The following is a 27900-nucleotide window of genomic DNA, read 5'->3' on the forward strand; positions in this document are numbered from 1 at the left end:
AGCTACAGACAAACTAACCTTTAACTATATGTTCACACTAAAGCTCATTACTGAATTAAATGTGCGTCTACTTGCAACAATGTTCTTTGAGGTTATGAAGCTGGAGGCTTTTTAAATATACAATCATACGTAGGTTTTATGTTTTTGAATTTAATGAAGTACACTTGAACGCCACTTTTACACCATGCTGCAGTCATCGGAATCCTGCTCATGCAGAGCGTAAGACTTACAAGAATGTCAGCTTTATTAAGCGTAGTTATGTGACTGTCAGTGCTTTGCTACGAATTATGATTTTGATCAATGCTTGGACGACTCCTGTTAGTTTGGTACCAGGCACACATGGTGGAAAATTCACAGTCTGGTTAGGTCAGTTTTGTGGCTCCATGTCTAGACCATGTTGGAAAAGTTGCTTGACTCATAGCCCAGGAATCAGCATGGGAGACACCAACATTACTCCGTCATTTGCAATTACAGTGTTCCCTGTTTCTGTGTGGACCCACCCTTTCTCTGTAGTCCTCGCAGCACTTTCAATGAGTCCACCACTGTTTAGCCTCTTTGTCACTTTGCTTTCCAATTCTGCGAGTCCCATGCTAAATAGACCTGCAGCAAGGTTCTATCGGCTACACTACTGCTACTCCTTAGTCCACCAGGTTTGAAGTCTGCGGATCCCATACTTGTCTACAGTGGCTTGTCAACAATTGGTCATTCATTCAAACTAATACCAATATTTGTTCTTATTTGTTGGAATAGTAAGTCTTCACCTGCATACTTGTTTATCAAGAACACACTCGGGGTGGGGGTCGGGGGGGAGGGTGCTAGTATTAATACACATAGGAAACAGATGGAATTTGAGGTAAAGTAAACCATTTTGACTCGACAGTATTCTTTCTGACTTTGAGAAACATTGTTTGAATACAACTTTGTAAAACTTTTCAGGTAATACAAGCCCTCGCTACATTCGATGCACAACATACTGCTTCCCAAGCTCATCTGACATGGCGAAGCAATCCCAGATCCCACTAGCTGCCATCATCAAGCCCTTTGCTGAGGTGCCACCAAATGAGGTAAGAGGATGTATAGCCCCACAATGCAATCATGTCTTTTAATGAAGTTCATTTTTGTGATCCTCTGTTGCACAACATGGAGATAATGGTGACCACTGCAGCTGCTTGTAGCAAAATGTTTGCTGTGTCCATAGCTTTGTTTTTTAAAGTATAGTATTTTTATTCTTTTGTAACAAAACACAGTGGCGTGCAGCAGAAATACTGCATTGGGCACACTAGATGTGGGCAGAAGGAAGAATGGTCATCTAATTTGTAGCTTTGTAAGTGGTTACCATAAATGAGCAATAGAGGCATTTGGGGCAGGCGCTGTATTCAGGATCAGATACGCCTGAACTCTAGACTCATGCTCTATTTTTGTCTTTTGAACAGAACAGGTTCCTCTAATTGGTTTTAGGTTTTGTTAATTATATGTTATTAATCCAAAAGATTTGATTTGTTTGGGTAGTAGATTTATCTCCAGGTGTAATGATATGCAATTCTTCCACCAATGCTCGCTGGTTTATTCACAGGAATCATGTTAAATGTTTGGTATATATTTAGGATATCGGTAAAATCAAATAAACATATATGCCTCTCAATAGTTGAGTTGTGTTCTTAAGATATTAATTTTCCCGCCACAAATAGTGCATAAGGATTCGCTCCTTCATGGCATAAGAAATAATAGGTATGCTAGTATGCAAATGTTGAGGATTTCGAGATTGGCTCCATGCTAAGAAAGTATGTAAGGTCTCCATCTGTGTGACCCTGGCATTTCTGGGCAACTGGATATTGGAGTGCTGTTAAGTCAGTGCAGTACTTGCATCAGTGGAAAGGAGCAGTTATCTGGTGTGTTTAATGTCATCATCAATGGTGCATGAGACTTCTCACATCTGATATTCGGTGCACTTTCTGTCTGTCCCCCCCAAACCCCACCCCTTCCCCCACCTCCTGACATTTAGGGATCTGTAAATTTATTAGGATGAATCTCGTATTAAGCTGGAACCCCTTTGCCCCTTGACCTTCTGTGAAGCCCACGTCACATTTTGGCATAGTTTGGACAGGTGAAGGATGGCATCTTCATATGGCCTTGCCATCAATGCAAGGATACTCTCATTCCTGAGGAAAGATGGATTCCAGCAACAATTACTCTAGTCTTCTAACTTGTACTGGGGATTATCAAGAAAATGCAGACAATCCAAAATGCAGCAGCCAGACTTCTTCTTGATATTCCTAAATTTAAGCCGGTGGCTGAGACTTTGAGGACTCTCCACTGGCTTCCTGTTAGGAACAGAATTAAATTCAAAACTTTATGCATTGTCTACAAGGCACTGCACCATCAAGCGCCTCAATTCTTGTGCGACCATTTGGTTCCATATGTCCCCACTCGAACGCTACGATCAGCAAAACTACATGACCTGGTAGTGCCACGGACTAGGCTGGTCAACTGGGGAGACAGGCGCTTCCTAGTAGTCGCCCCAAGACTATGGAACACACTCCCGCAAACCATAAGATCTTGCTCAAACTTAATGTCCTTTAGGAAGAAATTGAAGACCTGGTTATTTAACCTCTAAAAACTTATAAGATCACTGGGAGAGTAATAACAGTACAGCGCCGAGACGCCTGCGGGCATTTGTTCGCGCTTAATAAATGATAAAAATAAATAAATAAATAAATACATGCCATGCAATAGATAACATGCTCTCTTTCCCCCCCCAACTTAATTGGATGGATTAATCCACATGTACTGTTTATATATTTGAAAGTGTGGACGGCAGTCTTTACCTAGACCCCGAAAATTGTGGCAGGGCTCTGAACTGTGCTTGCCATAAGTTATCAGTCTGTCCCGTTTTACTGCATTTGCATTGTATTCTTGGAAGTTGTTCATAGTGAATACAGCACACCCGGTGTTAGATTGCTTTACATGTCTCAGGTTTATAAAGTGAATTAGCAAATAGAAATGGTCTGTTATGCCTCATGCAAATGTTTCATGTTAAAGTCTGACCCTGAAGTGCAAAAAGATATCTGTAGCCTGATATAAATTGGCATTAGTTAATTATCAAATAGAGTCATAAATACTTTGAGTTGGGTGGGACTGCAGTTTCGATGTCCATAGCCTACCCTAAATGAAGATCTCCTTTAACGCATATTTCCCATACAGGAGCTTTTATTTTCCCGGTCGTTCTCATTTTTCAGCTTGTGAAATTTATATAACACTAAAGTCATTGAGCATCATTTTGAAGCAGTTAGAAACGGATAGCAATTCCATGTCATATGTTAAATCCTACCATGACATAGTAAAATAATGTTGATGTTGCACCTTGCAAAATATAGACACCACCTTAGGATATCTGTCAAGATCATCATTTGCCTTTTATCTTATAAAATAAACATTTCATGTCTATCAGAGTTACACTTCTTGGAACAATAATTCTAAAATGTACACATAGTTACCTATTTTGTCTGGCAGAAATAATATGAATTCATAACTTATGTAGGTCTTAGTGGTCATAGTAATGTTAATTGTGTTCTGCCTACTATGTTTAATTCTATCCTAACAAATAATTACATCATTTATTTAAATAAGTGTGAAGAAATAATTGGTGCAGAACTGCATCAGTGGTAAAGAGGAGGCAGACCTCTCTTGGTTACTCAGAATCCTTTATTTACTCAAAAGTCACTCTGATCTTTGGTTGCTTCCGCGTTTCTGTAAAGGGATTGGTTCTGGTCGGCTTTTCCGATTCAGGGGATCTGCACACTGTTCTTTCTGAAAGTATGTTTCCTAGCCCTGTTTTGGCACTGTGTATGAGCTCCTACCCTCTTTTCCTATTTCCCTTTTCGGTTCTGAGGCTTGTAAGGTGGTAAGCCTCTACAGGTTTCCACTAGGCTCTCCTCTGTCTGTTAAATGCAGCATTGTCTCTTTCTGTCCAGCACTACAGATTGTTGTCAACCATATGCGGCCTCGCAAGCCTCCTGGGTCTTCGGATGCTGGTGCCAATGCTGGAGCTGCAATCCTCCAGCAAGCTCAGAACTGTGTTAGTCTCTTCTGTCCTCTGTAGTTTGCGTTGCTGCTGCATTGTCGGCTGCTGGTCCATGATGGGAAGGCATAACACTTGGCTATGGCCTTTAGAAACATGGACCAGAATTTACAATGATCGTCCAGTTTGGAGGATATAAGTTTGAATTACCTAGGAATTAAGCTTTTTTTATTTTACTGAAACTACTTGAAGAAAGAGGAATGTGCTTTATCACCGGAAATTACTCTTACAAATCGTAAAATAATTTACTTGACAGATTAATAACAGCATTGAAAATAAGGACTACATTTTTTTTTAAATCACTTCTGATTTTACAGGGCATCATATTAAATGTTAGCATTGCTATTTTTTATTAATTCTGACAGTAGGGTTGACACATGGAAAAATGTTTTTTGTTATAATGACTTGATTAGTGGTCTGTGGTTACAACATTGAAATATCCTCTAATGTGCTTTGTACTGCATCATCAGAATCTGGTCACTACATATGTTGAGTCATGAATGCATCACAGTACATTTTCGCCTAATGTTGGCGTCTCTTAAGAGCATCTCTTTAGGCAGCCTGTTTCAGTGATCTAGGGCATTGTTTGACATAATCAGAAAATATAGCTTGGCCTTTCACATGATTTATTTTCAGTATGCTTCTGCTTTAGCAACAGATGCTACAAATATGCTTCACTCGCACAACAGAGGAGGGAACCAAAGGTCTGTGCAAGTTTGCTTTGGAGACAGGCGACATTCTCTAAAGCAAAGGAAATACTATCACTTCATTACCATTCTCTCAAAAAGATTTGGTTAAAGTTCTACCTTTGTTCCACTTTCCCATCTACTTGTAAGACCGTAGACCCTGCTGTACTGCAGTGTTTTTTTCCAAGAATGTAGGTCAAATGATACTTTTGTATATGTTTTTATCCATGATTGACTTTCTTTGTTTCCCGCTGGACGATATTAAAAAATAAAACTGGTTTCCTATAAGGATTGTTTTCCAGTGATTGAATTTCTAAGAAACTTGAATAAATGCAGTATTCAAGGAGGCCTTTTGTCCACTTATAAACTCAAGCCTGTCTCTGTAAACCTTGGTCCATGACAGAAGGAAACTCTACCTAGCAGGAATTTAGTGTTCATTAAAATATCACTTTAAACTGATTATCTACAAAGTTTTTGCTTTCTAAAAAAGATAACCCTTTAGTTTATCTCTTTCATAGGTCTACTCTAGCTGAGAGGGATACAACACTGAGAACACAATCTGGGACACTAAATACCCCCATTTGTCAAAACATAAACTGTATTTTGCCTATAAAAAGATTTTTCGTTAGGTTGAATGTTTTCTGTGGAAACTATAAACAAAAGTTTCCCTTCTGTTCCTTATATGGATTCAGTGAAAAGGTGAAGTGCATTGCGTTTGTATCCATGCTTCATGGCTAGTGCTAAGTCTTTGTGGTTTTATTGGAAGTGTATGACCCTTTCCACGTACAAAATCTTGCCTATTTATAAGAATCCCGCTGACAAATTGAAAAAAGACATTTGTGTTATCCGTCCCTTGAAACCAGACACATGGTAGTGTGTGCTTTGAGTGTAGTAATTATTATTAATATTAGTTTAGTAATCAATCAGTCAAAATTCTTTATTCGACTCGAAAGAGCCAGAAAGGTTTTCATATATCATACACATTTTCATGAGATTAAAACAGACATTAAAACAATAATAATACAACTTCATAGAAGGCTTTTAAAAACACTGACTAATATTTTCTAGGAATCTTAAACATGGTAAAAATATAATTTAAAACTCTATAATGTCTGTAGTCCCCAAAGAGAGCAAATAAACCATTGCCAAATCACGAGCTCTAATCCCCAAAGCTAGTAATAATGGACATATAAACTGCCTACTTTGGGGAGTGGAAAATATATGAAAACAAAATAAAGTGCTTAGTGCTTTGGAATGTGAGACTGTCGCAAGGACAAACAGGGAGTAAGGAAAACCATGTGTCCCAGGTTGGAAAAGCAGGCAGAATGTGTACAGTTTTTAATTGGAACCTGGTCAACAGAAATCTTTGCCTCTCACTCAGGTTTATTTGCAAATAGAGGGCGGACTGTGTTTGGGGCTGTCGAAGAAGCTCCGATTGTTCAGCAATATTGCACACTGCACTTGGCCGCTCAGAGCATTTATAAAAAAAGTATTTTAATTGGGGCCGATGAGACATTTTTCAAAGTATCAGGGTTTGTATAATATTCCTGGCATGCCCATCCTTGCAAAACTCCTTTTGATGAATCTCAACCAGGGTATATCTAAACATTTGTCCAGATTCATACAGTCTGTTAATGTTGTTCTACAGAAATGTGCCTCGGGTTATTCCAGATTCTTACCCAGAGCAATAGTGGCTGCAGTTTTATATAATCTTTTGAAAAGCTCAATACAACTTGCTCATGACAAAAAGAGACAGAGGTAGTCTGGAGCACTGCTAGCAGTCTCCTTATAAACTTAGATTTGAGGCATGTGAGCTTTAGATCACATGATTTGCATAGCCTACCATCTAGTGGGTCCGGATGTTTGCACTTTGTTTTCTTCAAAGAAGTCTTTCCAGTCACGAGGCCGGTGACTCCTCCCTTCGGTGATAGTGCGCATAGGCATCGACTCCATTGTTAGATTGTTTTTTTCTGCTATCGGGTTCGGATGCGAATTGCGGCGCTCCGGTTCGACACTGTTCCCGGGTTCCCCTCGACGCGCAATCCACTACCCTCAACGGTATTGTTTCTCGATCGTGCTTTCCATCTTCGCGTATTGTTTCGAATCAAAGTTGGATCGGAGGTTTTGTGGAGGGCCGTTAGGACTCCATTTAAATTCTATCCCGGGTGTCGGGCTAAATTTCCGTGCACTGACTTGCACCAAGTGTGCAATCTCTGTTTATCCCCGGAACACAACGAACAAGACTGTGACGCATGCCGATCGTCTAGATCAAAGAAGACGCTCCATGACCGTCAGGCTTGACATCACAAAATGCATCAGCAAAGCGGCTCCGCACCGGATATCCTCGGAGAAGGCTCCGACTGTGAAGAATCCCACGCGCAAGAAGCCGAAGTAGAGGAAGAACACATGTCCGTGTCCGAAGCCGACTCTGTCACGGAAGACCAGGTAACACCGGGTAAATGTGTCGCGAGTACTCCTCCTTCCTTCCCCTACCACTTATTGAAGAAAAATGCTCCAGTCCCTCCTCTGCCCTCGGGCCAAGGTCGGCACCGAGAAATAGTTTTGAATGCCCCACCCTCTGACTCGGCACGAAACCTAAATTAAAGCCTTCCGGCTCGGGATCGAGTCGGTCCCATACCGATGTTGAACCGAAACCTTCGGCATTGAAATCTAATTACTTCGTTGTGGCCCTTCCTTCGCTACCTAAGTGTTAATCTTCGGAGCTGAAACATTCAACGCCGAAAAATACGGCGTCTACAGGGAAAACCATCCCACTCCTGTCGGGGGACGTCTCGCCCCATTTCTACCCGTCTGGAATACAATCACCTCAGGCATATGGGTTCTACAAATTATCCAATATGGTTATTGCCTGGAACTGACAGACACTCCCCCAAACATTCCTCCAATATCACACACTATGTCTCAAGAACATCTGAACCTTCTCAAACAAGAAGTTCTCTCTCTCTATTGAAACAAGCATTTGCAATGCAATAGGTCTCGCATTTATAAGAGTTTGAGCTATTGGCATTGTAAAATTACAATGTCTTTTATTTATGTTTAGGTTTTAAAACAAATAAAAGGCATTGTCATTTACAATGTCAGTAGCATAAACTCGCATAAAAGCAGTGTGTGGCGTGCAGCAGTGTGTGGCGTGCAGCAGTGTGTGGCGTGCAGCAGTGTGTGGCGTGCAGCAGTGTGTGGCGTGCAGCAGTGTGTGGCGTGCAGCAGTGTGTGGCGTGCAGCAGTGTGTGGCGTGCAGCAGTGTGTGGCGTGCAGCAGTGTGAGGCGTGCAGCAGTGTGAGGCGTGCAGCAGTGTGCGGTGTGCAGCAGTGTGCTGCGTACAGCACAGTTATGATGTTATGCAGCTTGTGTAGCAGATATGCGGGGGGAGGGTTGCTTGCCCATCCCATTTCGAGTTGACCAGAGCCCCAACTACAACATACTGAAGGCTCTTGAGATTAAAGGTAGTGGACATGCCCAGTTCCGTTTTCATTGGCAACATAGAAAGTCCAGTTCAGTTCTCAGAACAGCAAGAAACTGCCTTGGGGTGTTACGCTTAAATCACCTTGGATGAGGACTCTGTCATTTGGAGAGAACCAACCACAGCAGACCTCTCTTGAGGCTCCCATGCTACGACTCACTACCGTCTACATATATATCCTCATACTACTTTACGTATCTTATGCGATTTTGTAAGCTTGGTGTTTTCCTCAAATTTATGGATTTGCTGCATTTGCCACCTTATCCATCATCTGCTTCATAATTTGCAAATTTTAACTAAAGAAAATCTGTTTCTACCTCAAGTGGATCAAGAGTTATTAAAAACTCGGCAACGCATGGTGCCACGGAGTGGAAGGCCCAAGACAGAGGTTGACTGGTTACCTTTGTGTTGCTCATTGTTGCTTTTGTGTGTTAAACTGGTAATGAGATGAAAACTTTGCTCAGATTGTGTTAACGGCTATTAAAAGACACAATAATCAAGTAAAATGTACCACATTACACCACATAATTTCTTTTTCCTTGCCACATAATTTATTCAACCCTGACACATAATTTGGTAATCCTTCGCCAGTGTCCATGCATATGTGCCTTAAATCATAACGGTCTGTTGACTAAAAAGACAGGACTGACTGAAGGTCTGTCTGATGCGACTGGACCCTGAGAGCACCGGGCACCCCTCAATGCGGCACAGTCCCATATGTTATCAAGTTTGAAGTAAATTGCCCGGCATGATGCTGATTTACTGTTTATAAGCACTTTCTATGCATAACTGAAAGCAGCAGGCTTGCTGCCTGCCCTCGGGCCTTTAGAAGCAAATCAGCCGGGATTCGGCATAGCTTTGGGTCTGCACGTACAAGCTGGAGGCCCTGCCCTGCTATGTTGTGTGTAGAAAGCAAATCAGCTCTTGGGACTCGGAGCATGCATTTCCTGCCACTCTTTATGCAGAGCTCGTAGCTCCTCTGCAACGTGCTCTTGACTCATGCTCGGGGAGGCCGCCGTATTTTTATTTTGCCCCCAGCAATAGAAACATCCGCGAGGACTCGCTTTGCATTTTAAAGGGAAGCAGTTTTAAAGTTTAAACTCAAGGCACCTCGTGCATGCGGAGAGGACAGCAGAGGGGAACGTCAGGCAGTTCGGACTACAGTGCCACAGAGGTGAGCATATGCATTCAAAGGTGGGCCCTGCGGTTCATTGTCTATGCTCTGTCCTGCTTACACTCCTGCGCACGCCGGATCATGCCTTCAATGATGATATAAAATATTCTGCCCTTCTGACCCGATATTGAAAGGTTCTCTTGGCTTGGGAGTCGCAGGCAATATAAAAAACAGTGATAAACTGATCTCGAACCTAACACGAGAATATCACAAATACCAATCTTTAAGAAATGAAGAACAGGAAAGAAAAAAAACAAGCGGCCCTACGGCCGCGAAAGTGATCGCGATTGCGATCAAACATCAAAGCGGCCGTGCGGAAAGTGAAAGTAATCGAGCAGAGCATCAAAGGGCTGGGTTAGAAGGGAGGGGGGAATGCAAGGAGCAGCTGTGCACGCCATCGTGCACTCAAGCCCTAGGCCAGCAAACCATGTGGGTAGCACTTTTCAAAGCCCACTTACAAAATGTCTCAAAGAGACAGCTTTCGCTGTCTCAGCGAGACCTAAAAAGGAGCTATAGAGCCAGTCCCATTACAATATCAAGGGACCAGAGTATACTCCCTGTACTTCCTAATTCCCCAAAAAGACGTCCCTCTAAGGCCTATACTAGACCTTCGAGATCTAAATCTATACATCTAATCAGATCACTTTCACTTGGTAACACTCCAGCAAGTGCTCCCACTCCTTCGGCAAGGTGACTTTCTGTCAACCTTAGATTTAAAGGATGCCTACTTCCATATTGCAATCCACCCCGCTCATCGCAAATTCCTCAGGTTTGTGGTAGCGGGACAACACTACCAATTCAAAGTACTCCCATTCAGCGTCACTACTGCTCCCAGGCTCCTCACCAAATGCCTGGCAGTAGTCGCAGCTCATCTACAAAGACAACACATTCACGTCTTCCCATACTTGGACGACTGGCTCATCAAAGCCAGTTCATAAGTAAAGTGTCTACGACACACTTCCAAAACAGTACAACTGCTACACGATCTTGGGTTCACAGTAAATCTGACCAACTTCCATCTCCAACCCTCCAACACACAGACGTACGTAGCCACTCTAGATACACAAAAAGCTCTGGCCTGTCCCAATCCAGCCAGAATTCGCAACATTCAAGTTCAAATTTTTCAGTTCCTGCCCAGACATTCATTACCAGCTCGGTTATTCATGCAGTTACTGGGAATGACGGCATCTTAATAGTCCCCTATGCAAGGCTTCAAATGCGCCCCCTTCAGGAATGCTTAGCATGTCAGTGGAATCAGTCTCCGGGTCAGTTATCAGATCTAGTATTGGTGGACGGCCGCACTCATCGCTCTCTACAGTGGTGGAATCCACAAAACCTTTCCAAGGGCCGGCCCTTCATCGATCCTGTTCCACAGACCGTGCTAACAGCAAGTTGCATCGCTCGTTGGTTGGGGAGCTCATCTCCAAGCACACACCATTCAGGGTATGTGGAGTCAGCAGCAAAAGCTGCTTCACTTAAATCATCTAGAGCTGCTAGCAGTATTTCGAGCGCTCAAAGCCTTTCAAGTTCACCTACTAGGTAAAGCAATCCTGGTACGTAAAGACAACATGACAGCCATGTATTACATACAAAAACAAGGGACACACACACTCTCCCAACTGTCACAACTTGCACAGGCCATCTGGAGGTGGGCCATGCCTCACAAATTCTATCTCCAGGCAGAACATCTTCCGGAAGCAGACAACCAAATCTCAGACCTGCTCAGCAGGCAAAGGCAACAGATTCACGAGTGGGAACTCCACCCTCAGGTTCTCCTCTCTTTCTTTCAAATGTGGGGCTTCCCAGACATAGACTTGTTCGCCACACACCAAAACGCAAAATGCCCAAGCTTCGCCTCCAGGTATCCACACCCATTCTCCAAAGGCAATGCACTATGGAGGAACTGGTCAGGGATATTTGCCTATGCTTTTCTGCCTCTCCCACTCATTCCACTAGTGGTTCAGAAGCTCAAGCAGGCGTCCCTGACACTAATCCTAGTTGCTCCCACTTGGGCTTGTCAACCGTGGTTCACCACCCTGTTGGAGCCCTCAGTAGTCCCTCACCAAAAACTCTGTCTTACACCCAATCTCCTCAAACAGAGCCGTGGAGAGATAAGACGCCCAGATCCCGGTCATCTCAACCTTGCGATCTGGCACCTGAAGTCATAGAGTTTGTCTACCTTAATATTCTGCCATACTGCATGAACATTACCAAAGAGGCTAGACGTCCTACTACAAGGGCTTGTTATGCAGCAAAGTGGAAACAGTTTGTTATTTATTGTAATAACAACCAAATCAACCCGCTTGATGCTTCTGCTCAGAACATCATCTGCTATTTACGGCATTTACAGCGTTCAAACTTAGCGTTCACATCCATGTGCTTACATCTTGCGGCCATAGCCGCATATCTTCAAAATAGACAACATCTGTCTCTCTTCAATGTGCCTGTCATTAAAGCATTTATGAAACGACTCAAAAGAGTCCACATGCCCCAGTTTTGTAGTCTCAATATTGTTCTCACCAGATTTATGGGTCCACCTTTTGAGCCATTGCACAAATGTGAGCTGCAATTTCTCACTTGGAAAGTTGCTTTTCTCATAGCCATTACATCACTGAGAAAAGTGGGTGAGCTCCAGGCACTAACCATAGAGGAACCATTTTTACGGGTACCCCAAAACAAAGTGGTTCTTCGGACTAATCCTAAATGTCTACCCAAAGTCATTTCTGCCATCCATATCAACCAATCTGTTGAGTTGATTGTGTTCCTCCCTCAACCAGATTCTCTGGCAGAACGTGCGCTATACACCTTAGACGTTAAAAGAGCATTACTCGATTACATAGAAAGGACAAAACCTTTCTGTAAGACACAACAACTCTTTGTAGCTTTTGCCCCACCTCATAAAGGCAATCCCATCTCAAAATCAGGTTTTGTACTGTGGATAGTCAAATGCATTCAGACATGCTATGCAAAAGCAAAACGAACATTAGCAATTCCCCCTAGAGCGCGCTCCACTCGTAAAATAGGGGCTTCTATGGCTTTCTTAGGAAACATCCCCATAGATGAGATCTGCAAATCTGCAACATGGTCTACACCTCACACATTCACAAAGCACTATTGTGTAGATGTGTTAGCAAGACAGCAAGCTGGTGTGGGCCAGGCAGTTCTACGTACACTCTTTCAAACCTCTGCAACAGCTACAGGTTAGCCACCGCTTTGGGATATTACTGCTTTATAGTCTATGCAAAGCATGTGATCTACAGCTCACATCCCTTGAACGGAAAATGCTACTTACCCAGTTTGCATCTGTTCTTGGCATGTAGAGCTGTAGATTCACATACGCCCACCCACCTCCCCGGGTACCTATACCTGTTGCAGTGATATCTTACTTAGATACATACACATGGCCATCTCTATTCTGCTACTCTTACTGACTCCATTATCACCCTCTGCGGGAAAACAATCTAACAATGGAGTCGATGCCCATGAGCACCATCACCAAAGGGAAGGGTCACCGGCTTCGTGACTGGAAAGACTTCTTCGAAGAAAAACGAAGTGCAAACATCCGGACCCAACACATGATGGCCGGCTATGCAAAGCATGTGAATATACAGCTCTACATGCCAAGAACAGATGCATACTGGGTAAGTAGCATTTTCCTTTCTTCTACTTGAAGCAAATTACAGTTTACATATCCCCAGACACTTGGCCCAAAAGTTATTACAGAGAGACTTTTGGAATTGCATGGCTCTGACATTTAATAACAACTTCCAGTTAAAATCTACATCATACGGGACTCCCAGATAGGTAAAATGGCGAAAGTTCCTTATTTCTTCGCCTCTGAGTAAGAATTTCCTTGTCTTAGCACTTTTTTGGCCATATTTCATCATGTATGATTTGGAGCGATTGGTCTTGAAGTACTAGATTGTTCATAAAAACATTAAAAGAATCAAGCAAAATTTGTAGGCGATTAGCTGTCCTCGCTATGAGGACAGCGTTGTCTGCATATAGTAACACAGGAATTCAGCATGAATTAGCCCTCTGGGAGTCCTTCCCCACACTGCATAAATGTTCTCTTAGCTCGTTAATATATAAAGCACTACAAAAGGACACCACAACAGTTTAGAAAAATATCCAATATTTTTATATACTTAAGACAAGACCAACAAGCATTGAAAATGCAATAGGTCTCGCCTTTGATTAAGTTAAAGCCATTTGCTTTGCTAATGGTATTGTATAGCAAAGCAAATGGTTTTAACTTAATGAAAGGCGAGACCTATTGCAATTTTAATGCTTGCTTGCCATCCAAGCCGTCACCACTCTATGAAAATATATCTCATGTCAAACACCCTAATTGTCCCTTGGAAACCATCTCTCGCTTCTACTACAGCCAAAGAAAAACATCTAAACAGTTTGCGTCATCTGTGGACCGAAAGTGAACCCTGGGATAAATACGCCAGTCGCGTGCATTTTCAAACAGAAATTTAACAAGACCGTGACAGAAGAATATTAAACTAGGAGTGAACAAATATCATGTTGGAGACCATCCAGGCTATGACAGAAAACTGCAGCATCAAGGCCGTCTTTATCTGACGTCAAATTAAGTATTTGTATGATATGTGTTCAAAATAAGAAACAATGTAAGATGATTTTGAACAAGTATTTAGCAAAGAGCATGCAGTGTGTTGGGCCATTTTGGGAAACTTAACAAAATATTTTAAATGTGAAGGCACTTTTTATCTCTTACCAATTTCGACGCCTTCTCAGGGGTAGTAAGCGCTATATAAATGCAATTACAAATGCAATATAAAAATCAAGCAGTTGAACTACTAGAAGGAACTTTTTTCGGAAACGCACTGATTATGGGGGTTACATTTTAAATTGCGGGTGAAGTGTGCTGCAACGTACCCTGTCGTGCATCCAGGATAACCATTTAAAGCCAACAGTTAAAAAAACATTCCCCGCCGTTATTGCCCGATCCGTCTCCGGCCCCGTCCCCTTAGCCGGTTTATCGCCCCGGTACCGGGCACTGAGTCCACCTAGTCCCTGTCCTGACCTTTTCCCCCCCTTGATACTCCTATGGATTGGTAGGGTCCCCCTTCTAGGGGAGCACATGTTGCTGTTTCCGATTGTGGGTTGCCTTGTGGATTTGTTTCCTGTTGTTATTTATATCAAAAAGAAACCGTTATGTGGGGTCCGGATGGTGTGGCTATCAACGCTGCTAACTCCTGTGCATTTCCCTTTGCCGCAGCATGCGCGCTATTGTTTGTACCATATGCTCCTTCTGTTTGCTAGCGGCCGGCCTGAAGGTTGTAGGCCCATCTTTGTATATTTTTTGAATTTTGTAATAAACGGTTTCAAAAAACAAAAACAAAAAAAAACATTCCCAAAAGTGATATCGATGGCCGAACGAATCGGAAACGAAGTGTCCTTTGAAAATAGCTAACATTTACTGCCCTGTCTCACCAATGTGTCGAAAGACATGAACGAGCCCGGGAGTCTCAGACCCTGCTCCATTGTGATGTGTGTCCCTCAGCAGGAGGGACTGGACTTAACCTGAAAGCATACATCGAGTTCACAGGAAACTTTGCCTGACAAAGGGTAGCAAACACCAGTGATCAGTGGGGCATTTACGCATGTGTAATGCGCATCAATGCCAATAAATTAAGCATTTTTGCTGAGCAGCCTTAAAAACGTTATCAGTTAAAAAAATCCGATATGTTAATAGCTCTTAAAATTGTGTCTTCACATGGGGGGAAAAGCACGGTTCTGAAAGCAGGCACCGTAATGGACAACATCTGCAACCACGTCTTCCTTGTGGGCTTGAGAAGATCAGATCTTCCATTCCAGGCTTTGAAGTGAAGGAAACTGTAAGAAGGGAGAGGCAGGGTGAAGCCTGCAATGTGTGCAAGCCAGGAATCCTGCCCGAGAAAGGATTCAGAGAAAACATCAGTTAGCCCCAAAAGTATGTGATGCGCTCAGGCACTGTAGAGTTATCTGCGAGGATCACGATTTCACCCATCATTTTTTAATGCATGTTAAAACGAATCTACCTCCATTGCTGCCATTTCCGATTTAATTACCATCCCAGTCCTGTGTCGATGCAATACAAATATAACTGCAGCAAAAACATGCATGAGAGATGGCAGCTTTCTACAGGTCTGGAATCTGTACAACAGTATAAGCATGGCACGCCCCAGACACTGCAGTGCCCACTTTGCTATCCACCAACAACAGCAACAAGTGAGGGACAGTGGGCAACAGAAAGAAATGCTACACATCCTAGTGTTAACGTTCTCGCGGCAGAAAGAGGTTTGTGCATTAAAAAAAAAAGGAAATGTATTGTTTTTAACAGTGGTACTTGGCCAAATAAATGCGATATATGAAAGCAAGGGCGAGAACTAAAAGCAAATGAGCATTTAATTCTGAAGATTGACAAAAAGCAAATCAGCATTTAATTCTGAAGATTGACAAAAAGCAAATGAGCATTTAATTCTGGAGATTGACACTACATCGCGCTTTCTCCTCAAAGTAAGTGCCGAGAGTGTCCCGCCGCCAGTGAAGACTAACGAATGTCCTCTACCCTTTCCCAGCTTGTCATTCTGTGGAAGTGTCACTCACCTCGGGTGAACAGGTAGTTACGTGAAACAGCCTGCATATCTGTTGTGCTCTTGATGTTGGCCTCTCCTGTCTGTAGCAGAAGTTTCACCAGGACGCGTTGAGTTTTGCGTGTGAATACTGGATGACAATGACGTCGTTCCTTCACTGCCATGCTGCTACAAGGCCCTCGCCGATTGAAGCACATTAACTTTCTTTTCCAATTGTTCGATGTGTACTTAAAGAGAGCATTTGAAAAAATATCACGCTAGTCACTGAAACTCAGGACAAATCATCAAGGCTTTCTTTACCAGTGTACCATATGGGGAACCGTCGGAACAAACACCGAGTCAATAATAATACCTTCTAGCAACGTTTATCTGCGACCTGACCCAGGTCCCTTACCGTGGGGTCATAGGGTTTCCAAAGTGCCTGCGAGCGGGGGTGCTTTTTAGGTCTCGCCTGAGCCAGCGCTTTAGCGCTGCTCTTGCAAGAGCTTTTGTAAAAGGGGGATTTGGAAGTGCAAACCAGTGCTTTCAGGCCGCCAACTACAGTGCATGTGCGCCGGGCGCGCGCACCATTTGGCAGCCTGCGTGATCATTTCGCGGCTGCTTTGATGTTCTCAGTGAGCCGCGCTGCCACTGAGAACATCAAAGCGGCCGCGAAAGTGCACACCATTTGCCACCCTCTCCCTTATCCCACTTCCTGCTTGTTCTCACTTGCCTTCCACCGATTGTCCTTTCCACAATGGGCCCTCTCGAGGTATGTTTTATTCCATATGGGAGGATTTTTTATTTTTTGCCACACTTGCATTGACGGGCCCTCTTGAGGTATGTTTTATTCCATATGGGAGAATTTTTTATTTTGTGCCACACTCACATTTCTCGGCAAATGCGTAAAGCATTCATCACCTCCCTCCTACAATGCACCCTAGAACATACTGAATTAAGATCGATTACATGTACATGTTGCTATTATACTGAAGACGAAAGTCAATTAGAACGCTCCTCCCCCTCGACAGATCGCGTCTTGCGGCCCCGCGTCTTGTTGATTTTTCTCACTTCCCTTCCACCGATTGTCCTTTCCACAATGGGCCCTCTCGAGATATGTTTTTTTTTTTTTTTTGTTTTTTTTTTTGGTTTGAAACCGTTTATTGCAATCTCAAATATATACAGGTATGGGCCTACAACCTTCCGGCCGGCCGCTAGAGTGACAGGAGCATGTGACATACATACAAAAAGGCTCTTGGCGTTGCAGAGAGGTAAATCAGGAGGTATCAATGACATGGGCCACATGACTCCGAACCCACAATACGGTTTCATTTTATAAAAACACAACAACACAAAAAACCACACCCGCAAGGCAACCCGCAATCCGAAGTAACAGTACGTGCTCCTTAAGTGGGGGACCCCAACCATCCACAAGAATCTAAAGAGGGGAATGGGAACAGATCAGGGACTGGGGAACCCTGTGCCCGGGGCCGGGGGAGGGGGTCAACTAGGGGGACGGAGCTGGTGAGGCAGCCGGCAGTAGTGGTGGCTCACAAATACCCCCGCGGTATGCGTTCCAGGGGCCCCAAACTTTCACCCACGCCCCAGGCTTACCTCTCGCCACATACACCACCTTTTCTCGGAACATGCACCAATCCATGTGTTCTTTCCAGGCCGACACCGCCGGAAGCCTCAGGGATCCCCACAGCTGCGCGATGTCACGCTTATCGAGATATGTTTTATTCCATATGGGAGGATTTTTTATTTTGTGCCACACTCTCATTTCTCGGCAAATGCGTAATGCATTCATCACCTCCCTCCTACAATGCACCCTACAACATACAGAAGTAAGATCGATTACATGTACATGTTGCTTTTATACTGAAGACGAAAGTCAATTAGGTAAACCTTTAAACTGAATAGGAATCGGTACCCTCTTTTGTGACTCTGTGATATGGGTCCCAAGAGACAGATTAGTTTCTGCTGTGCCCTATCATTCAAAGTATCAATATTATTATTCTATGAGAGGCACCATTATTGTTAAATGAAACATACATTTGAGGCGTTTGTATGACGTGCACATTGAGCAGTTTCCATTGTGTCAGATGAGGTAAATGAGACACAGAGATTAAAATGATGTGCCCAAGACCACACAATGCGGTGAAGTAGCAGAGGCAAGGATTTCAGCCCTGATTTCCTTGTCTGCAATGTAAACGCTGAATCTGATCTTCTGATTTACATTTACACATATTTGTACACTGCTTTTAACATTCTAGAGTTTCTAGAACTAAAATAGTACTCTGTTGGAAAACGATAGAAGCTTTCATATATCCCCTGAAGCTGATTGCACCAAGGTACGCTGTGCTGTTGCAAAATAATCATTTTGAAACTAGCTTACTTTGAAATTCCTTTTTTGTGCTGGGCTCGTTACATTGCAGCGGGCACACAAGAAACAAGGAGCTTTGGGTCACAGCCCAGCCAGGGGAGCTACTCACATGTCAAAGCTGCTGAGGGCAACGGCGGTCCTCAGCAGGTGCCCCCCTATCCAGTGTCCTGTGCCTAGAGGGGCCCCTGCCTTCACCCCATCATCACATTACTCTGCCCTTGTTACCCATTTATAATCCCAATTCACTCCATGGAATCTGTTTTTTTTTGTGTGGAGTTTTATGTAGCGCTAACTAGACCCGGAGGTATCAGAGCGCTTTACATGAGCACCAGTTACCTTACATACGCATTCATTATGTTAGGCACGGGGAGATTAAGAGATTTGCCCAGAATCACAAAATGTTGAGCGTACCTGCCGAGACTGCCCTACCCCTTAGGCCACATTCTCTCCCCCTGTCTGCTGCGCCCTTTGGGTTGCCGCCTAATAACCTTCAAATCATTTATTTCAGGTGTGCAAGTCTAATTAATTAAATTGAAGCAAAATAAGACCACAACACCCACAATGCATTAGACTCTCATACAAAAGTTCAGGATTGGAAACTGTGCATGACCTGGAGGGAGGTGGCCACCCTCTGTGTACCAACTGTACAGAGAGCTCTTTATGTTACATTCTAGTTTGAAGCTTTGAAGAGTGCGTAGGTGTTTCTTGCTCAGTCCAACTAAATGAAAAATGTATACATATTTTGTCAGTACGCTGTCAAATAATATCGACGCATGATAGCGTCGTGACCATCCGCACACGGAGGCATTCTATAAATGTATCAGCAATGTGACAGAATCACAATTACTCGTAAAGATGCCGTTAAAACGGCTTGCCAGTATATATTCTTTACCATTTTTTAATCCGGTCACTTATTTAGTTTTCATTGTTACATAGTTCGACTTAAGACGTTAAGCGAACGGAAGCTTTACAATTTAACTAAACGTTTATGCATATCTGTTCCGTTGTCTCTCATACTCCCTTTGACATTGTGAGCCAATGTGTTTAGTTTCAAATATTTTTCCAAGCAAGCATGAATATGTATTTACTTTGCTGTGGTATCAGGGGAAACGGGTTGTTAATTATTTAAGAATTTAAAGTCACAGTACCACGTGAAACATTTCTGCATGTAATAAACGACTTTCCTCTCAACCTGTGAAGGTTGTGCCTCAGAGCTGGCCCCGGACAGCAGTAGATTTTAATTACTCCTAAGTATTTCCATTTTGTAGCATGATCTGTGCGTCTCAAACATTTTTACATTCCTCTGGCCGCTCATCATGGTAGCTGAAAGGAGCAGGTCTTTCTTTAATGTAGTCATTGCATTATGTAGGACCACAGCTTGTGAGTGGATTGCCTTATGGCTGCAGCAGGGCTAAACAAATCTTCATACCAACCAAGATAATCAAACACTGCTAGCTTTCAATAGTTTTCTAATATTTATGGCAAAAAGCAGTATACTTGCCTATTCTGTTCTTTAAATTTGGGCGTACTGGGTGTATTCCTTGCCTCCAAATGGCATTGGCAAATCCTTTTTAGAGATACACCTGAATATTAGGCAGGTTAAAAAAGGTCCATGTTTGTGAGCTGCAAACATATTTAAAATAAAGAACAGTTACAAGTTGTGTACAAAGCCGTTGAGTCATTTAAAATGTCATGTGATTGGCCTATTCCTAGCGTTCAATGTTATGCTGCCTTGAAAAGGGAAAGCAGAGTTCTCTAGATGTCCTTCCAGCTAACAGGTTTTAACTCGAATAACGTGGTGTACGCCTGAAAAAAATAAACCCTGGAGCTCTGATTATGCTGAAGTGTTTGACCAGCAAACAATTTTTTGTTTCTCTAAAAAAAAAAATCAAGCATTTGCAATGCAATAGGCCTCGCATTTACGCGAGTTTAAGCTATTGGCATTGTAAATGACACTGCCTTTTATTTATGTTTTACAAACGAAAACAAGAATAAAAGTTATTGTCATTTGCAAGGGCAATAGCTAAAACTCGCGTAAATGCGAGACCTATTGCATTGCAAATGCTTGTTTATGTTTCAGTGCAGTGTGTGGTCCCAGCGATAAACAAGAAGCGTGGGCGACATTATGCAATGTTTAAAACAAAAAAGTTTTAGCGGTATGGCGAGTTGAAGAGGGCCGAGGACATGGCTTGGGCGGACGTGTCCCTGGGGCTGCGAAGGAGGTAGCAGCGGGCCGCTCTCGCCAAGGATCACAGCTGCGGAAAGGGAGAGAGAATGGAGGCAAGATGGACTAGACCAAATAAAGAGAAAGCAAGAGGCAGACAGAGAGAACAAGCGTGTGGACGGCGCTGCAAATGAAACAAGACAAGCCCGGCGGAGCATGGCGCGCGCGCTTGGCGGGGGCGGGGGAGCGCATTCCAGGCGGAGGAGCGGACCCTTTGAAGTGCGATGCCAAACGGATTGCATGGCGGCACGATGCGCGTGATTGTGCGCGTGCTCGCCATGCAATCCGCTTTTCGGAGCACTTTTGGGAGCCCCTTACAATAGTCTCGCCTTGCGGTGGCTTATGCGATAGCAAGGCGAGACCTAAAAACGATTAAAAAACAAATCCACAATACAGTACTTAGAAATCTTCGGTTATGAAAATATGCTTGAAAAACAGTTCCGGGTCTATCACGGCATCTTGAGCAAACATATCCAAACAGTTCTGGCTGACCGCGGTGTCGCGGGCCAGCTACGGTGTCGGGAAGACCTGCAAACAGTACCTTTTAGAAATGCAGGGCGTCGGCGACCTCTCGTTGAGCGTCCGAAAGCACGGCGTCCGCAGGCGTCGGTTCTGGAGGGCGGTGCAGGAGTCGTCTGGGCCCTCGAAGTCACACGCGTTGCAGATCGATCTCTTCTCTGTTGGAGTCAGGAGAGCTGGCATCGGCAGGCATCGGGTGCTGCGGTACGAAGGGCAGCGGTGCAGCGTGCGGTGCCCTCAGGTCGCGGTGCAAGCAGCGGCTTGGTGGCGACGTCAGATGGCGTCGGTGAGACCAGGGTCGCGGTGCGAGATGAAGGCGGTGCTCGTCTCGGTGCTGGCTGGTCACGGTGCAAGCAGCGACATCGTCGTGGCTAAAGCGCAGTTGTAGGCTGACGAACTGGAGTCGATGGCGCCGGTGTCGGTAGGGCAAGGCTGCGGTGCGGGATGAGAGCGGTGCGTCGTGTAACTTTACGAGTGGTGCCCTCACACCAAGGTGCAAGCAGCAGCGTTTATTTCGGTGCTGAGCGTAGTCGTCGGGGATACCAAGGCGGCGTCGTGAAGCGAGGCGGCGCGGAGTGCGGTGCCCACAGGTCACGGTGCGAGCAGCAGCTCGGTGGCACCATCAGCAGGTGTCATTGGTGAGACCAGGGTCGCGGTGCGGCATTGTGGCAGTGCTCTCTGTGGTGCCTTCAGGACACCGAGTCGGCAGTGGTGTCGTGGACGTTGTCAGGTTGCTTTTCTTCTGCTGCAGCACAAAACACACAGTCCCCAGTGCTGATGGCAGAAGAGCTTGAAGTCTTTGCTGTTCCTGAGACTTCTCGAACAGGGTCAAGCTCTACCTCAAGCCCTTGGAGAAACTCACAAAGCAGATTGCAGAAAGTCCAGTCCTTTCACCGCCCAAGACAGAAGCAGCCACTGCAGGCCAACACAGCAAAGCACACAGCAAAGTGGTAGTTCCTCCTCACATCTTCTCCAGCTCTTCTTCTTGGCAGTCTTCTTGGTCCAAAAGAGTTCTACAGTTCAGGGGTCTGGGCCCCAATATTTATATCCCCAAATCCTTTGATCTCTTAGGAAGAGAGTGTCTGTGCCCTGCCAGAACCAGTTCTGCCTTCTCAGGTGTGACTTCCTGACAGGAGGTGGAGACGGCAGGGTAAGAGGCAGACCAGGCCCTTTGAGGTGCAAGGAAATCTCCCCCCCTTCCCCAATTGCAGCCCAGGTCTATTCAGCCCTTTCCTGACCCACCTAGACTATCTGGAGCCACTCCTGCTCCCCAGCCTTCTGTCATCCAAAACCAAGACAGGCAATCCACATTCCAGCAGAGGCACACAGGATGACTGAGCAAGCAAAATACCTACTTTCCTAAAGTGGTATTTTCAAACACAATGTAAAAATCACCTTCACAAAAAGATGCATCTTCAGGTTCTGAGTTCAGACATACTAAACTATTTAACAACCTAATTCCCTGGGCCAGTTATTTTTATAAGATGTTATAAACAAACTCCCCATTCTGTCCTATGGGGAACAGGTAGCCTTGCAATAACGAAAAAATAAATTGGCCGTAATTCGCTATCAGGGCATGTCCTATATTTCACATACACTGCACCCGGCCCACAGGGGTACCTTGGGCCTACCTTAGGGGTGGTTGACATGTAAGAAAAGGGAAGGTGAGGAGGGACTGGCAAGTGTATGCACTAGCCAAGTCGACATGGCAGTTACAAACTGCGCGCAACTCCGCAATGGCGGGTCTGAGTTACCTTTTTCAGGGCTACTCACGTGGGTGGCACTATCAGTGCTGCAGGCCCACTAGTAGCCTTTGATTCACAGGCCCTGGCACACTCAGTGCACTTTACTAGGGACTAACAAGTAAATCAAATATACAATCATGGCCACACCAATCCATAACACAATTTAGCAAAGGAGTACTTGCACTTTACCACTGATCAGCAGTGAGAAAAGTGCACAGAAACTCTATGGCAGCAAAAACAGTCAAGACCAGGAGGTCAGAAAGCAAAAACTCGGGGGAAACACACCAAAAGATGCCAAGTATAACAGATACCAATATTTTGCGATTTTCATTGCTGTTTCTGTGCCAGCTTAGTTATAAGCGGTATGTCGTGCTCTGTGGTAGATGTCTCGCCACTCCTTCTGGGAGAGTTGGCGTCCTAGTTCTTACTCCCCTCGTCGTTAGGCTGGGCACTTGTCTTCAGTCTGTGTGGGTCGGAGGAGGACAAATAGTTCTGAGAGAAGACATTTGTCTGAGTGCTTACTTAACAGCCATTTCCCATTGGGATCGGTAGTCTCTGCTCCACCTCGCATTGATGGGTGCAATAGCCAGTGCTTGGAGGTATCGAAACCGTTCATCTACGCTAATAGAATAGTCCTTCTTAAGAGTATCGAAAGGGATGGGGCCCTCCTAATCGAAAAAGTGTCCTGCTGCCCTGCAGGCTGCTCCCTGCCACGCTCAGAAGGATGGCTCGGTTCCAGGCTTGAAAGCGGGGTTTTCCACTACTGAGGTGAAGATAAAACATTTTAAATTGAATTGACTATTTCATTTGCAGAGACATAACGTTTTACAGGTAAAAGTATACAGCACACAAACTAGAATGAGTGGAATTGTGATCACCTAGTGTATTGATTGATTTTAATTGTATTCAAATATGTGTTTCCATTACACTTAATTACATACATTTGCTTCATATGTGCTTTCCCAATTCTGATATAGTCTGAAATATCTGGAGGGTTCATTTACATTTAAATCCTGTTGTGTGCTAGAAAAAAGCTTTTCCTTTCACAACAAGATTGTCACATAAATCCTCTCACTTTGAAATGAGAGAAAGAAAAGTAAACGCCAAGCTCCCTTGGATGAGAGAACATTTGACCTCTGTCTTTGAATGAACAGCAAGTGAGACAAGATAAGAACAGTATTTAAAGGCCTGTTTACAGAAAGTGAGCACTCATGGAAGAATACAATAAATAGGCTATGAGCCATGGGAGGAATGAACTCAAGCTGGACAGCCGAAAACAAATAAAGCCAGCAAAAAGAAAACAAGCAAATATAAGTTATAAAAAACACAAAGCCAAAGGTAAGCAATGGGCGGAATGCATTCAAAGGGAAGCTTTCAGAATGTCTTCAAGATGTCATTAGCAAACCAGACAGCTCTGCTGTCTGGTAGCCTTCGACCTAAAGAAGGTAAAACATAAAAACAAACTAAGGAATGATTGAGCATACGGTTTATTACAAGCCATTAATGGCCTCTACCCCGACTGCTTTTAGAGAAGCTCCCAACATACCAATATTCTCATTCAGTGTTAGAGACGGCTACGGAGGACTAAACCTGTTGTTAAACTAACTTAAGCCTTTAACCACAGAAATAGTCTTTAATGATTGGCCCAGCCCAAGAAGGGCTTTAGCACTGTTAGTGAATTAATGTCACTGAAAGTAGAATGTTCAAAATGAAACATGGAGAAACACAAAGACAAACAGTGGAACATTGAAGCAGGACTGAAGCTATGTCTCACTGATGGAGCCCAAGTAGGCCGAAACTGGTTAGAGGTTACTAGTGTGCCTGTCTGGAACAAACACAGCCTGGCTGCTCGAGATGAACTGTTCCTACTAGGGCATTACCAAGACTGATTGACATATGGCTGTCTACATGTGACTTCATGGGCTAAAAATCAATGGAGTGGAATGCAACCCTGAGTAAATACCATTGGCTGTTCTCTGTTTAAAGAGGTACAGTGAGAGAAAAATAATGGACTGCAATGCAATCCAAGAATTCACCAGAGACTGAGATTTACTGAAGCATTCCTACTATCGCTTTGTTTTGTTTTTTGATGCAAAGTATTGCCTAAGTGCAATGGATATGCCCGATGTGAATTCCTTGCTCATTGTGCCACAGAACTCAAGCTACACCTCAAGTTTGTGTACCATTCCAGTTTACACAAATTCCACATTCTGAGTGTAACTCAGAATCAGGTGAAAATGTCATGCACAATAATTGCAGTGACTGTGCAAATAGAACTTAGGGGATGGACAATTTGCACCCACTATTGCAGCCTGATAGTAATCAGAAAGTGAAAAGTACTTAGCCTTCTTCTCCATTAAAAAATCACTTATTTTGAAAAGCATCCAACCCTTATTGCAGCTTCTTTGTACTGTATTGTTGTATACGTCCAGCTAGAATCACCTGAAAACAGATCTGCTAGGCACATGCTTCAAAAGAATTCAAAGAATCAGTGGAATGAGGATATAAAAACATACTATCTGAAGTTGGCCTCAAAATGTAGCTCCTAAAGTGCAAATTACAATGCCTCTAATCCCATTGAGGGGGCGAGACCTAACACTTTTCAAACACTAATTTATAATCTAAAGGAGTTTCAGCATTAGTGCTGCAGAGACGTACAACACTGTAGTAACAACCTTTGCCTTAAAGCCTCTATAGAATGAGGTTAAAAAATAGACTCTGCGTGCAATGTGAAACCACGTCAGTCTGTTTGCATCCACGACAGTCCCATTTGCCCTCATTTCTATATTTATTAGTCATATGTGTACTTGTACAGACCATTCTCAAACCTAACAATGCAAGGCAGGTATCAGCCCTAAGCGACTTAGGCACTAGTAGACATTGCCGTGTATCATACCATAACAAAGGCAAAGCCGTGCGACTTCAAAGGGTCCCTAGAAATGGAAACTGGGAAGACAGAAAGGAAACTGTAAAACTGATATAAGGATCATGACTTCGTGTCAACACACTAGAGTTTAGCACGCTCAAAGAGGAAGCCTAGGTTGTGTTGAGATGACCGTGGGGAAAACCAAAGGTGTATTTCTCAAACTCAGTTCCCAGGAACACTGACCCTGCAGCGGTGTTTAAATCAAAATCATGTCATATAGTTGCTTGCTCCAAATGTGGTGCCAATTCCTCTTCTAGTGTCCCACAGCACCAAAAAGCCATGTGAAATGCCTGTGATACAAAATAATACTAAAATTTAGCCAAATCGCAGTTTAACACAGTAGGTGGATTTAACAGAAGAATTTTTATTATGACAAAGAAGGATCCCTATGCTCTTTTTCTAACTAAACCCCTCTAATGTACCCACAGTTTGGGTTATTCCTCTACCTGAAAATCTGAAGTTGTTGGTAACTTTACTCTTAAATTTAGATCGAGTTTATTGAGTCAGATGCTAAAACTGGCAGTGGAGAAGAGGGCGACCACCTGTAGTCACACATTCGTCAAGGGTGGTCCGCTGCCCATACAATACATCTCTCACATTTTCAGGTGGAGGAATAACCCAAACTGTGGGTACATTAGAGGGGTTTAGTTAGAAAAAGAGCATAGGGATCCTTCTTGTCCTGATGAAGGCCGGACAAAGAATCTATAACCGCCTGAAACATGTTGACCTCTATGCAGACGGGGGTGGTGAGTACTTAATTAACTCACACCACCATCATCCGTAGGTATTCTTCTGGATACCAAAATCTTTTTAGCTTTGACTAGGGAATCAACGAATAAAATTATTATACTGATATCTCTAAGTCAGTTTTAAATCACCAGTTTCTGCACCTTTATAGGATCCTTTTTTAGGTCTCGGGACCATCCGGTCTGCCGAAGGCAGAACCGGAAGTCGAGAGATTTAATGTTTTGGAGAAGAGGGGCTTGAACCCACCCCTCTTCTCGCCTCTTCTCCATTGGCTGGCCTCTTGAATGCTGGCCAGCCATTGGAGAAGAGGTTTGTCTCTCCGATCAGGCCCCGTCCTTTTCGGATCGGGGGGCGTGTTTTTTGCAGAAAGTCTAATTATCTCCTCCAGCCAATGGCTGTAGGAGATAACAGCAAAACACGCCCCCGAATCCGAAAAGGACGCTGCGTTTCTCCGAGGCATTTCTGCTCTGCCTCGGAGAAAGGCAGTGGTGTGCTTGTTTTAATGTTCGGCTCGTATACGGTCTCACAGCCAAGCCGGACCCCTGGCTCGATCCTTCCTTTCAGTTAGAGCACCTCTAATTAGAATTACTACAGTTACATAATTGATGCCTATCGGCAGACAGGCTTGTACTATTTGGTGGCCAAATTCGTTCGTCCAGAAAGCGGCTCGCGGCGAAGGTGAAAGCAATGGACAGGATTATGAAAGAGCGGCAGGGTTTTACTTTCTTACACCTTATTGATATTATCGAGTTTTCTGAGTGGCCAACACGGCCTCCCAAAAAACAAAACGCAGCAGTCTAGTGTTTCTGATATCCACAGTTACGTTATTCCGGAACGCGAAAGAATAAACTACATTTTCAGGGGCAGCGTCACGTCCTACGCGACACGAGCCGCAACAAACTCCTGCCCGATCGCCGGAAGTGCCTCGCACGGAACCTGGCAGCACTATCTTTGACGTTGTTCCCTGCACCCTAGGATAGCTGTCTCTTTCGGTGCATATTTTGCTTTATTCTGGTTTTGGTGACCCAGGTAAGAAGTGAGTGCGGATCCTCGGGAGGGGGTGGAGGCAAAACGAAACCAGGACATTTTTCACTGATCTTTAGGCGGGAATGCGAGTGCGGATTCCGGGAGAGGTGGTGCGTTACCATGACAACTGGACGCTCCACACACGCAGCAGGCAGTGCATGGCAGGCAGTCTCGGACTAGCAGAGGCATAGGGCACTGGAGAAGGATGGTCGAGTCACCAGCAGAGTTCCAGAGAGACGTCGGGTAAGCACTCGTGGGCACAGCACTCGTAAACCTGAACGTCGTCGGACCCCCAACACTCTCGAGGAAACATGAGTGCATAAT

General features: G+C 44.1%; 1 protein-coding gene across 1 annotated transcript in view; it reads left to right on the plus strand.

Moving 5' to 3' along the window:
- SEC24D (SEC24 homolog D, COPII component) overlaps positions 1-27900 on the plus strand; it is a 553336-nt gene that overhangs the window by 217595 nt on the left and 307841 nt on the right. Inside the window, exon 8 of the mRNA XM_085634340.1 lies at positions 937-1064. Within this exon, the coding sequence (XP_085490466.1) occupies positions 937-1064 (128 nt within the window). The remainder of the gene's footprint in view (positions 1-936; positions 1065-27900) is intronic.

Source organism: Triturus cristatus, chromosome 2_1 (genome assembly GCF_964204655.1).
Source record: "Triturus cristatus chromosome 2_1, aTriCri1.1, whole genome shotgun sequence".
Lineage (NCBI taxonomy): Eukaryota > Metazoa > Chordata > Amphibia > Caudata > Salamandridae > Triturus > Triturus cristatus.